This window comes from Hordeum vulgare, chromosome 7H (assembly GCF_904849725.1).
Source record: "Hordeum vulgare subsp. vulgare chromosome 7H, MorexV3_pseudomolecules_assembly, whole genome shotgun sequence".
NCBI lineage: Eukaryota > Viridiplantae > Streptophyta > Magnoliopsida > Poales > Poaceae > Hordeum > Hordeum vulgare.
Genome location: NC_058524.1, coordinates 99,283,930 through 99,296,619, shown reverse-complemented (window position 1 = coordinate 99,296,619; position 12,690 = coordinate 99,283,930). Strand labels below are relative to the sequence as shown.

Sequence of the window (12,690 nt, the reverse complement as noted above, 5' to 3'; positions counted from 1 at the left end):
TCGAGGAACTTCAAATCAAACCCAAACCATAGAGGAATCAACGATCCAGGCGAACAAATCACCAAAGCCAGATCCCAAGTGGTCTGTAATTCACAAATCTGAGACCCCTCGAAACCGACCACGATCTAAACCCGTCGGACCCGCACGAACACTCCACACGCGCACGGATAGTAGAGGTGAGGGCTCACCATGGGGAGTAGAACTCGACGAGGATGAAGGGGTGCTTGGCGATGGCGTCATCGAATTTATCGGCGTGCAAGGTAAGCACGGCCTCGGAGGCCGCGGCCTCCTCCTTCGGCGTCGACAGTAGTGGGGGTGGTGGTGGGCATTATCGAGCGAGCAAGGCAACCCTCTCCTCCTCGGTGCCTTGGTTGTGCTCCTCCCTCTCTTTGGTGGCGATGATTTTTGGCAGGAGAGAGATGAGATCGGGAACGAGGGGTGGGGAGAGGTGGGGGTGGTACGTGTTTGTGTGGTGGAGTTTTTTTTTTCTAGCGACAAAGGGTGGGTAACGTGGACTCATTCTCTCTTGCGACGGGATCTAGCGATTTTTTTACTGTGTGCAATGGATAGATGAGGGTTTTTCCTGTGAACCGAATTTTTAAAACTGGTTTATGAAGGGATGGAAAAAAATCGATGAAACCACTAGCGGTGGAAGTGCTAGGAACGGGGGATTGTCGTGGTCGAACCATCACGACGGCAGATCCTCCTTTAATAATAGAGATGGAAAGCTGGAGCAGCATTAAGGTGATGCCTCCATTATACATACCCTTAATGAATGGGCTGGCCCACGACATGTTTAGCCCATGTGAGACACGTGCTATGGCCTAATGGGCTGGCAGACGGGCCTGGCCTCGCAGCCTAGACACGGCTCAAGGGGTGTCGTGTGTCAATCCTGACCGGTAACGACTCGAGCACGCGTTCTCATGAGCAGGCACGCGGCCTACATGACCAAGATTGGTGGGAATAAGCTTAAAAAAGAGGTTGGTGGGAATATCTCCTCGTGTCCTGCATGATCGTATTTCCTGGCCCATTAGTCACGGATCAAAAAATTGACGACAACAAGATCGTAAACAATAATCCATCGTGTACCGTCAATTCACAGCCAGTTCGTTCTGCTCGGTTTCAATTTTGTGACTTGATCGTATTATATAAACAAGAAGCATATTATGCAAAAAAAATAACTTGCAAATATTTTTGTTAGGGTTCGAGAAATTCTAGTTCTCAAGTCCTTAACTTCTTTTTTCCAAATATGGTTTGCTTGATTTGCAAAGGTGTAGTTTATAGGTATTGTTTAGACTATCCTTTTGCATAACGTTTCGCACAAAGCTTCATTGACTCAACCCTTTCGACAAAAATGATTTAGTTTTTCTACAATCGACCGAACAACTTCTGGTGCTAGTCCTGTGAAATAGAGTTCAAGTAGGAAATCAAATGATTTAGTATTTCTACGATCGACTGAACAACTTTTGGTGCTAATACTGTGAAGTAGAGTTCAAGTAGGAAATCAAATGATTTAGTTTTTTTACGATCGACCAAACAACTTTTGGTGCTACTTCTGTGAAATATAATTCAAGTAAGAAATCAAAATGATTTAGTTTTTCTACGACCGACCAAACAACTTTTGGTGCTAATTCTGCGAAATAGAACTCAAGTAGGAAATCAAAATGATTTAGTTTTTCTACGATCGACCAAACAACTTTTGGTGCTAATTCTGTGAAATAGAATTCAAGTAAGAAATCAAAATGATTTAGTTTTTCTATGATCGCAAATTTTGGTGCTAATTCTGTGAAATAGAATTCAAGTAGGAAATCATACATAATTCAAGTAGATATGTTATTGCAATTATATGTATTCCAATACTAATAGACCTAGGGGTGAGAGGAAGGAGAGGAGCGCGTCCGTACTGCGCTACCGTCGCGACCGCCACCACCAGCACCGTCCGTGCCGACACAACCCACCCCCGACATCAATATCGTCTGGAACACGGTGTTTCCCTAGGCCGGTCCTGCGCCGACGTTGATCGACCTCACCGGCCCCGACGCCAATGACGAGGACGCCTAGGATAGCGTGCACTTTAGTTTTTTAATGTTTAATTAATGTAATGAGAACGCGTGGACTCTCATCAGCCTTCGTGGCCGGTTTTAATATTTAATTTATGTTTATTTTTATTTTTAGAAAAGTTTGCAAAAAAAAAAAATTATGCGCCATCGAAATGGATCATGCCAGCATTGAGCACATGCACCGATCCAAACGCGGAAACGGACGTTGGTGTCCATCGGACCGACCCAAACGGATAAAAGGCGGATAAAAACACCATCCATTTCGGTCGGTCGGTTGGAGTTGCTCTAAGTCCCAATGGCACCCGGACCCATTGGATGCGGGTAGAGGTCAACCAAACCCGCACCCATGTCCTCAAATTTTAACCGCACCCGCACCCGCGTCTGGGTACAAATTTTATACCATACCCGCATCCATGTGGGTATTAAAAACCCACGGGTAAACCCACCAAAAAAACTCAACATGATATACTATGATGTATATGAAAATAACAACACTACGTAATTCGAAAATAACATTAATGCAGAGGCTGCAACCCAACATAAGGTGCACAGAAGCATAACAAATATATATAGTTCTAACTTTGGCCAATACATGTGCAAAACAATCACATGGCATGCCAGAATCAACTTTAGAAGTTCATAATTTAATGATTATAGTTTACAATAAAGGTTCGTATGACAGGGAATATAAGATATAACTAAGTCTATCACACTAAATTGCTTCAATTCTCCATGCCGCTCGTCGGAATCGACGGGGCGGTGAGGTGAGATCGTGACTTGTGAGGAGGAGATTGAGGAAACGGTGAGGTGAAGAGAAGATGAGATGAGAGGAAGAAAAGGCAGGGTGCGGCGCAGGGCGGTGATTGAGGAGATCGGAAGACGGGAGAGGAAACGAGGGCGTGGGAGTCGAGAAGTACAGCCTCCAGCGTTAATTACGACTACCAACGATACGAGGAGGCTACAGGCGGCGCGTGACTGCGTCTCCGTGGACTAATAGATTTATTTGAGACTTTTCTTTTAGAATTACCTTGGTTCACAGACCGGGTGCGTGGGTACGCGGGTATGGATTTTGATGTACCATGCCCGCACCCGCAATACCCAACGGGTGCATACTTTTTACCCATGGATGAAGATTTTTTTTCCATAGCCTCATCCTAAGACCTTGTTTGGTACTAGTGTATTTTAAGAAATTAGTGGGGATTATCCCGATCAAACCCCTAAATCACCACATATCCCATAACACCATTTGATTTTAGTGTATTTGACATGTTTCATCCCCACATTTCCCCACAAATCCCTAAATTTTAGTACTTTTTTTCAATACACAATACACTACCCCTACCTAGTGGATCGAGGATAAATGGGGATTTGAAGGGATTGGGTGAAGGTTGGGGTTTCACTCAATCCTCACTCCCTGTGGGGATTATCCCCACCAATCTTCTCAAAAACCCTAGTACCAAACTAGGCCTAATGGGTAAATACCTGCTGGTATGCGTGTAATGGGTAGCCATTACCATCAGGAGCTCTAAGTGTTTGGTTTAGTCAAGAAAGCTTCAGTTGGGAAATAGGTTGTTTCTGCAGCAATGAGTTGACTCTGTTGCCCCCCAAGAGCACCTCGCACGGTAACCATTCGACTGGCTAAGATGAACCGCATATGCCCATGAAGTGACACAGCTTTGTCAACTGCCACGCGCGAGTGCGCGCTGGGCGCATGCGCTAGTACCAGTACCTCCTTTCCATTGCAAACCACGAAACGAAACGAAAAAGCAGAGACACAGAGGCAATCCAGCATTCGAGACGACGGCCCTACGCCATGGCCACTTTTGCTCACCCGTCCCGGTTCGTGCCGCTCACCAACGTCAAATCATGCATGCGGGCGGCGTACGTGCGCCTGGGCTCCTTTCGGCCAAAGGCACGCACGTCAATCATCAAAAGAACCAAACCAAATGCCCGGAACAGCGACGGCCACACCGCAGCGTGCACGATCGACGCCCAAAAAAAGGCTGCAACCGTATGGGAACGTACTTGGCGGGGACGAGGAGGATCACACACAGACGAACATGTGGAAGCAGTGGAGCCGTCAGCCGGTGGTGCATCCCCACGAACGCACTGGAACGGCATGGGTGCGGCCGTCCGGCGCATCCTCGGCGTGGCTGTGGCTCTGCAGGCTGCGGCAGAGCGGGAAGGAGAAGAGAAGGCCCGCCTGCTTTCCCGGTTCAGACAAGTGCGCCTGAAAACAATTACAACGGTGTTCATCATCCGTCAGTGAAAAGTGGAAAACCACTTTGCCTATGTAGGTCAACGTGGCGAGCACCAGTGGCCGTCTCTTACTCCTGCACAGGATGCTAAGCTAGCTAGGACATCATCACAATCCGCTGTCTGAAATCAGTTAGGCACCAATCCCATCTCCCCAAAATTAAATCAGTCAGTAGCAGATAGTACTACCACAATTACTCATGGAGTGTATACATCGTAACCCACGTTCATTCAGTTCAGGTGTGCGCGCGCCTGATCGAGGATCTTTCGGCCCACCCACTCCACCTCCACAAAACAATACTACTAACAATCGGATACATGTAGGAGTGCTTTGCATCCAACACATGAAAGTGAGGATTCCAGCTCCGAGTATATATCATATCACTGCAGAGGCCTTATGATTGCAACAAATATGCAGCGAGCCTATGATTGCGAATTCGGCCACCACCACCATCAACAACAACACATTACAGTACACAGCAACAGCAAGATCCTCAAAACCCACCTGCAAAGATACGTACTTTGCATCATACCTGAATATACTACTACCACTACTACACCGAACACCACACTGCTAGCTCAAACTTTCTCTTTTGTCCCAACCCAACACTGAGATGCAAGAGGCACCAACCTTAATCTCACTAAAAACATGAGTTAAAACCGGTAATTTGTAGACAATGCTCCTCTTCCGGCGTCGAGCTGTTGACCTTGAATCTAGCAAGTGGCGACCATCTGATGAGATGAACTTGGGCTACAGGCCATGCGTCGTCGGCCGCATCAGCTGCTGACTTCGGCGATGCTGTGCAGAGAAGGGCGCCACTGGCGGTGCCTCGACGTTTTTGTCGAGCTGCTCGGGTGGCCGTCCCTGTCCTGGCGCTCCAACTGCAATGTATAGGATGGGCGGCAGCAGAGTAATCAGAACATGTCAATTTGCCATGGTGTAGTACTAAGTTTAAGGATATAATGCCAAATTTAAACGATGGGCGGCAGCAGAGTAATCAGAACATGCCAATTTGCCATGTTGTAGTACTGAGTTTAAGGATCTAATGCCCAGAGTAATCACTAATTAGTACTACATGGTACATGCCACTTTGCCATGTTGTACTTAGTTTTAAAGATTAAACGAGTGACGATTCCCATATGTTTTGAGAGAATAAATGGGGGAATGATTCCTTGTCCACTACGAGTAGTTGTTAGGCGCCATATTCCTCATGTATCTGGCATTTCCATTGGAGAATGTCAACCTTATAGGATTTTGTTTGGGCGGCGGCAGAAATTTTTAGGTATCCATCGCTGCCGTTTCCATGTGGTGTGAGCAAAGCAAGATGTGGCCTAAAGTATAGTTTAGTTTTGAGTGGGAATAACATGCTCATTATATGTACAAGGAGCTATCATATCATGTTTAGAGTACATTATTCATGCTATCATTGTGTCATGATCGTCTAATGTATGATATCTTTATTTAGTAAATCAAAAATGGTTGGGCGGTTAGGTACTGTTGTGTCATAACTCATACTAACTCATAAGTAAGTAGTACTAGTAAGGTATAAAATTTGGGAGGGTGGCCAACTGAACAAAAAAAATAACAAGTGCAAGTGGTCTTATGGTCAAAGCTACCCCAAGTTAACAGCAAACTGCAAGCATCAGCAGGTTAACTAACTAGGCAGTTACCTACTCTTATGCCACAATCAAGGAAAACCTCTTTTCATATTGGAGTTTGGATAAGGGCTAAGTACTCATTTCAAAATTGGAAGTGACACACATACAAATTTCTGAAGAACAAACGGTGTGAGCAAAATCGCCTTCCTTATTTTGTCAGATACTACCAACGTTTTAGAGACTTAGTAATGACATGTCTTGATCAATTGCACACATGCACTAGTTCAGATTAATGATGAGGCAGTAGTGGTAGCGATTAGTGAAGAGCTGGAATCAACCAGCGAACAGGGGGAGACCACAGAGCAAAGGAAAAGGTTGTACATGCAAAGTACTGTTGGTTGATCAATGACCATCACGCGGAAGAACATGCATGACACAGAAGCAAAGGAACCGCCATCGATGAACAGCGAAACATGAAGATGTGGCAGTAATGACCAAGAAGGTACTATACCTGATCGAGACCATCGTCCATGAGGGACTGGTCATCGCCGGCGGAGGCCGGCCTCCCGCCGGCCGGCTGGCTCTGGCGCTGCGCCCTCCTGGTCTTCTCCTCCTTCCTGGCCTGCACGGCCCTGGAGACCTCGTCGACGGCGATGAGGCGGTAGGCGTGGCCGAGCTGCAGCGTGTCCCGGGGCTTGAGCAGCTTCACCCGCGTCAGCCGCACCGCGCCGCGCCGCGGCTGGCCCGCGTCCTCGGTGACGCGGAGGGTGACGAGCGCGACGTAGTGGCCGGGGTGAGCGCGCATGACCTCGGCGGCGCTGGTGGCCCAGTAGAGCCGCTCCACCCGCCCGCCCGGGTGCTGCACCACCACCGTCGCCTCCTCCGCCGCCTGGCAGTTGCCCATTTTCCTGAGCTCCCTGTCTCACGAAGGGGTCGGGTCGGTCGACGGGCGAGAATAGGCGGGAGGGCGGCGGCGGCGGTGGAGGCGGGTAATGATGCTGCTGATTTATGGGGGCGGCGCGCGGTGGGTGGTGATCGGGTGGTACTAACGACCGAGGTGACGGTGCATGCTACCGCCCGCCCACTACTCTCGAGCCTGGACTCCGGTTGGGTCTCCCGCGCGGGTCTTGGCGTTGCCGGTAGCGTTTCGCTCGGCGTGCTCGTGTCGTCGCGGTGTTTATCGGCCTCGTGGTTGGAATGGAGCAGCACGGCGCGGCACATTACGCCGCTGCGGTGATGGTGCTACTGTACCAGTATTGAGCGGTCAAATTGCCATACCGATCTTTTTCTCTCTCTCTCTCTCGAAAAGATCTAACTCTATTATAAAATTTCGATCGAAGCGCAAAACATATTAAGCATAAGAACATCTCTAATAGATGATGTAGATGTAGAAAAATATTAATTTATCATCCCAAATAATAAAGCGCAGCGCTTCTGCGTCGGTCGTGGCAATTTTGCACAAAATCCCCTGTATTTTGTTGAAATCAACCCGCAGTCCTTCATTAAGTGGAAAAAATACCCTGTCCCGTTACCTCCGTCTTCCCCACCCCGCACACCTCCTGCCCCCTTCGTATCCAGATCGAACCAGAGAAAGAAGAAGAGGGGAGCCCCCGCCGCCCCCGCCACAAGCCCCCGGCAAGCGCCGCCCCCCGAGGAGGAGAGGCGAGAGAGGAGAGGGATCCGGCCGGAAGGTTCCGAGAGGTGGGAGTCCCGACATTCTACAGGTGGCTGGCGGACCGGTACCCACAGACGGTGTCGCACGCGGAGGAGGAGGAGCCCGTGGAGCTCGAGCCCGGGGCCTTCGTCCCCGTCGACCCCCGCCGCCCCAACCCCAACGGACTCCAAGCCTCCGCCGTCGCGCTGGCCGACCTTCTCTGCCGCCTCCACCTCGGGGCAGATGCAGCCCATGCCCATGGCGTGCCTCGCCTCCTCGGACGAGAAGCTCCGCCCCCTCCACGTCGGGCAGACGCAGGCGCAGGTCGTGCCGGCTCCCCCGGTGCTGCCTGCCTCCCCGGCCGAGAAGCACGCGGCGATGCCCAAGAGCATCTCCATCCGCTCCAAAGGCTACCTGAAGCATCACGTGACGAAGCCGGTGAACGTCGGCTCGGTGAGATCATCGAAACACAACCCCTCCATTCCCCCGACTCAATCCCGCGGCTCTGTGCCAGTCCAATCCATGACGCTCACGTGTTCGACCATTTGCTTGTGTCGACGCAATGACAGCAGCAGCGCGTGTTCGTGGGCGTGGACGGCGCGAAGGCGGAGGAGCACAAGGACGGAAGCGATGGTCGATTAGGCTGGACAGCGGCCATGCATGTTCCATCCAGGCGGCACGAGCTTGACCTCACGATCCATGACTTCCACGAGGACAATATCCACCACCAGGTAGCGCAACAATTGTTTGCATTATTCTGATGTGCTCTAGCCAGCCCCAACTATCCCTCCCGTATCTAGCTGCTCACCATGTGTTGAACTATTGTCTAAGAAAACACCGATGTAGGTAACTAATTTCTTTTGATGGATTACTCACTAAGTAACAGGAGCATGAAGATAATCATCCAGAGTGTCAACCGCCAATATCGTCCGCTCAGTTCCTCACATAAGAATTGATGTATTTAGATTCTTAGAGGTAATATATTGCTTGTGGTCCCTTCACAGGATAGAGGAAAAGTAACTACTTTGAGTCTTTACTCTCTGACCAAGGTTTGTAGATTCTGAAACTTCACCTTTGGTGGCATTGTTAGTGCAATTTCAACATTGTGGGAAAATATGGTGAGTGAGAGATGGGTAATCAAGGGTTCATTCGTTGGCTTTGAATCAAGATGTAGATATGTCGGTTGTGTGTCCGCAGCTGCTGCATTAGCCACACAAGATGAAAATGCAGGATTAGTGGCCGCCGTGTCCGTGTTTTTATTTACCCACATTCCTCCACAGCCTGAGGGGACATATGAAGTGTAAGCATGCTCGACAGGATATGCGAACATCCTGCTAGCTGAGTGTGTGTTCGTACATCAGCCTCGACCCTATTCCCATGATGGATACATGTGATAGCTTCGGCCACTCCTGTAGTACACAAGTTTCTTTGGTGAGCGTGTAACATGCTTCCATCCAGTTCAGTAGTATAGGAATTTTCTTACTATGCATTACTGGCACAACCGTATGCCTATGAATAAACTGAAGCATGTGTCAGTTTTTCTAGGGGCCGGGTACATACGACAGCATGTAGAGAAATACATCCATCAATCCAAAGCCGTTTCATGATGGCCAGTGAACCTTTCTACCAGTTATTTAGATCTATGTTTTGCCAATAGTAATTATTGACTAAGGAAATATTCATACTAATTAAGAAAAACATATGAATCTGTGACATATAGGAGCTCTTGGTAAACTGATTACTCTTATCATCAGTCGCAGGTTCGTCGCTTAACCGGCTGCATTTTTATATGCCACAGCTGGAGCATGGACATATAGTCGTATCGCTGACATCCGTTACTTGATCAGCTTTCTTTCTAATGATATACATGGCATACTCAGTGAACTTATTGGTTACATCATCAGATGCAGGTTGTCGCTTCACCAGCTGCCTCCACCCACAGATATTACAAACCTTAGTCCATCGAATTGCATGCATGGCAGAAGCCTATATGAAGTAATCCAAATTCGTGCACGACTGCATGCATGTATGGGGTACTCACAGCTGTCTCACTCTCACACTTGGTTTTTTACATTTAAGGTATATATGTATTACATGTGCAAATCACCACTGTAAAATGCAGGAAAGTTTATTGTACTACTCCGTATGCCCTCTTCCGGCGACGAGGTACTCTATTCAAGACCTTGGCCTTCCTGTGACCACTCCATGGCTCCCATGGGTGGCAAAGGGGGAGGTAATTAAATCCCATCATCGAAAACATTATTCATCTACAATGTTTTGGTCACTCTGAAACTGACGGCTTCACTCACTGGTTAGGTGGCAGGATATGTTCAGCAGTACGCCGGAGGATTGACATTTCTATCAATGAGAGGTGTCGGTCATCTTGTTCCGTCTTTCCAGCCTGAGAGAGCGCTGGTAATGTTGACCTCTTTCCTGAAAGGGATGCTTCCACCTTACATTACATAGAAGGTCGGTGAGTCATGCAGGAGTTGGCAATTGCTACTACGTGAAAATAGAGTTGCCACTTGCTATGAGTTAATTAATGTTTTCCTTTGGAAGGTTTATTTGCTTAATAATGATATAATATGTACCTGTATCCGTTAGATTTGAATAAGGTCCTTGTCCTTTGAGTGGGCGTGTATTTCTTGTTGGATGACTTTATGATATAACTTTGAATAAAGATAACTACGGTTTGGTGGTTACGATTACACTTCTCGCATTCTTAAGAGACAAAACTGGTACACCTTGTATTTTTTATGATTTTGTGAAGAACCCGCACAAATATTTATTTTTCTCCAAGGAAGAAAAAAATTAAGATCAGAATTCTCTTGTGGCTGGTGATGAGGAGGGAAGCCAAGACCGAGCTATGTCTGAAGCGAGAGAAGATACAGATCATACTATTTTCGGACCTTCTTTACTAAATGCTTGTGTTTGTTGTCATGGTCATAAGAGCTAAAGCCAGCCCTTGCCCCTCGAGAATTGAAGGGTATTAACACATGGTGTGGTGTATTCACCAATTTTTAGTTAAACCGGACGGTTCAGTGACATCTAATCATGTATGTTCTTGCTTATTAGGCACATTAGTTCTTTTGTCATATGGCTCATACAATGATCTGCTACTATTTAAATTTGAACCTAAACTTGCAATTCGTGTACTACTACTCATTGCCCAGCACAGGTCCAACTAAGATTTTTTTCAACTTGCTAAATCCTTTGTGCCCTTTCCCCCTCCTTATTTTGTTCCGCTCTCTCGACTAAGTTGACTTTATGTAATATGTAGATGGGACTGATGGTTATTATAGATGCATCCTAGCCAGTGTGTGTCTAATATATTTCGCACTGAGCTCACATACACAGTTCTAAAAAATATGATCTTGATGCATCTGAAGTTGTATTAATTTGTACAGGAGAACCATATGTGCATTCTGAATGTCTGCCTGCACACAACCATGTTCTCTAGATGAGTGTTTGCAGAACACCACAACCTGAAGAATTAGCTCCTTCAAGATAGATATTCCTCTGTCCATAAAGACCCACGTTCTTTGCATATGACTGAGCACATCCAATTTGGTGTCCATCTTCAAGGAATATACGGATTGCCTTGGCATCTCTCTCTGGATCACCACTAGCAAATCCTTGGTATGCCATGTCAAAAAATGGGAAATGGTTATTCAACTATAGATACACAAGAGTGAGATATGTAAACCCTTAACCGTTAGCAAGGAACTAAGATTTTATGGCTATTGTAGGATACAAGCTGAATTTTCTTCACAGGTTAATTAGTTAGCATCTCCTCATCTCGCAAGAAAACAATAGATGACATTTCTCATGTTAATATTGTTATTAACAGGAGCTCTCCCCTTTCAAAATTTGTAGACCCACAAAATAGCAAGTTATATATCATTGTGTTTTGCCATCTAACTCTAGCTAATTTTAGATACACATCAATTATATCTTCCGTTACATCGCACGGGCATTTTTACTAGTACATCTCCAAAGCCCAAAACCCATATGGTGTACATAAAAAAACGTCTTCGCCTCCCCGAAGATGTTATACAAACCCTCGAGATGCAAAAAATACATGACCACCTAGAGCATATGTTAAATAGATGGTCACACGCCAATTGCCCAACTGCCTTCCTTTGATTGTTGCCCGCCCTTCCATCACCCGTCCGTGTCCCGCCCGTCATCTGCCGCTGCCATGACTGACGTCAATAACCCAGCCCGTCCTCCTCCGTCGCCGCTAGTATGACCCACCTCGCCGCAGTTGCCGCCGGCGCAACCACGATCCCCAAATCGGCCTCCGCCTCCATGTCGCCGCCCCGTATTTGCCCCACATTGACCGGTACCATCACATGCGGAGTCGCCTGCGAAGAAGCAGTGGGCCGCCAAGCCCCGTAGTGGAGGCGTGAAGGGGGCGGCGGGGCAAGAGCGCAACCCGACAGCGAACCAACCTCGGGCGGCCAAAATTTTGAAGCCACACACGGCTGCGACGGGCAATTGGTTGCCGACGACACCCGTGGCTTCCTCCTTCGACCAAAGAGGCCCTCCTCCACCTCCACTGCCGCCACCACTGGCCATGGAGGATGATGTGATCACGTCGATGACCACCGCATCCAATGTGTTCGACAAAATGTCCCAAAGGTAAACAATTATTTGCATTGCTTTTGTGCTCGTGTTTGTTCTTCTAATTTCCAATACGAACATAATGTGAGATCTGATTACGTGTATGCTCATTTGTAGTCTTGATGATGAAGCCTTCATGCGCGCAACAAATGTCTCAAATGATGATTGTATTTCTCAACGCTATGCATCACAAAAACATGAAAATCAATTTGTTGATGACAATCTTGACATGGACGAAGAAGGCTTCGTTATGAGGGGAAGAACCGCAAATTATAATGGTCGCGTGGAAGAAATCTCTCAAGATGCATCCATTAGGAGTTACCAAGCCACAAATACGTATTGGCAAGGCAACAAGAAGTACTTCGATGAGCGCAATACCAGCGGATACTTTCGGTCAAGGGACTCTATTCGTCAACATTGGGGCACCATCACGGCCGAATGCCAAAAGTTGGCTCGTTGCTTGTCAAATGTTGAGAGCATGAACCCATGTGGTTG

The 12,690-nt window shown here is 47.5% G+C and overlaps 1 protein-coding gene and 1 pseudogene across 1 annotated transcript; one reads left to right on the top strand and one right to left on the bottom strand.

Annotated features, from left to right (window-relative positions):
- Positions 1-4,717: 4,717 nt before the first annotated feature.
- Positions 4,718-7,085, bottom strand: LOC123409639. Its single transcript, XM_045102495.1, has 2 exons — positions 6,427-7,085; positions 4,718-5,198 (listed from the first exon to the last, which is right to left on the bottom strand). Exons 1-2 carry the CDS (start codon positions 6,817-6,819, stop codon positions 5,094-5,096), a joined length of 498 nt encoding a protein of 165 aa, XP_044958430.1. The 5' UTR covers positions 6,820-7,085; the 3' UTR covers positions 4,718-5,093.
- Positions 7,086-7,112: 27 nt separating this feature from the next.
- Positions 7,113-8,330, top strand: LOC123408396 (annotated as a pseudogene).
- The last annotated feature ends 4,360 nt before the right edge of the window (positions 8,331-12,690 follow it).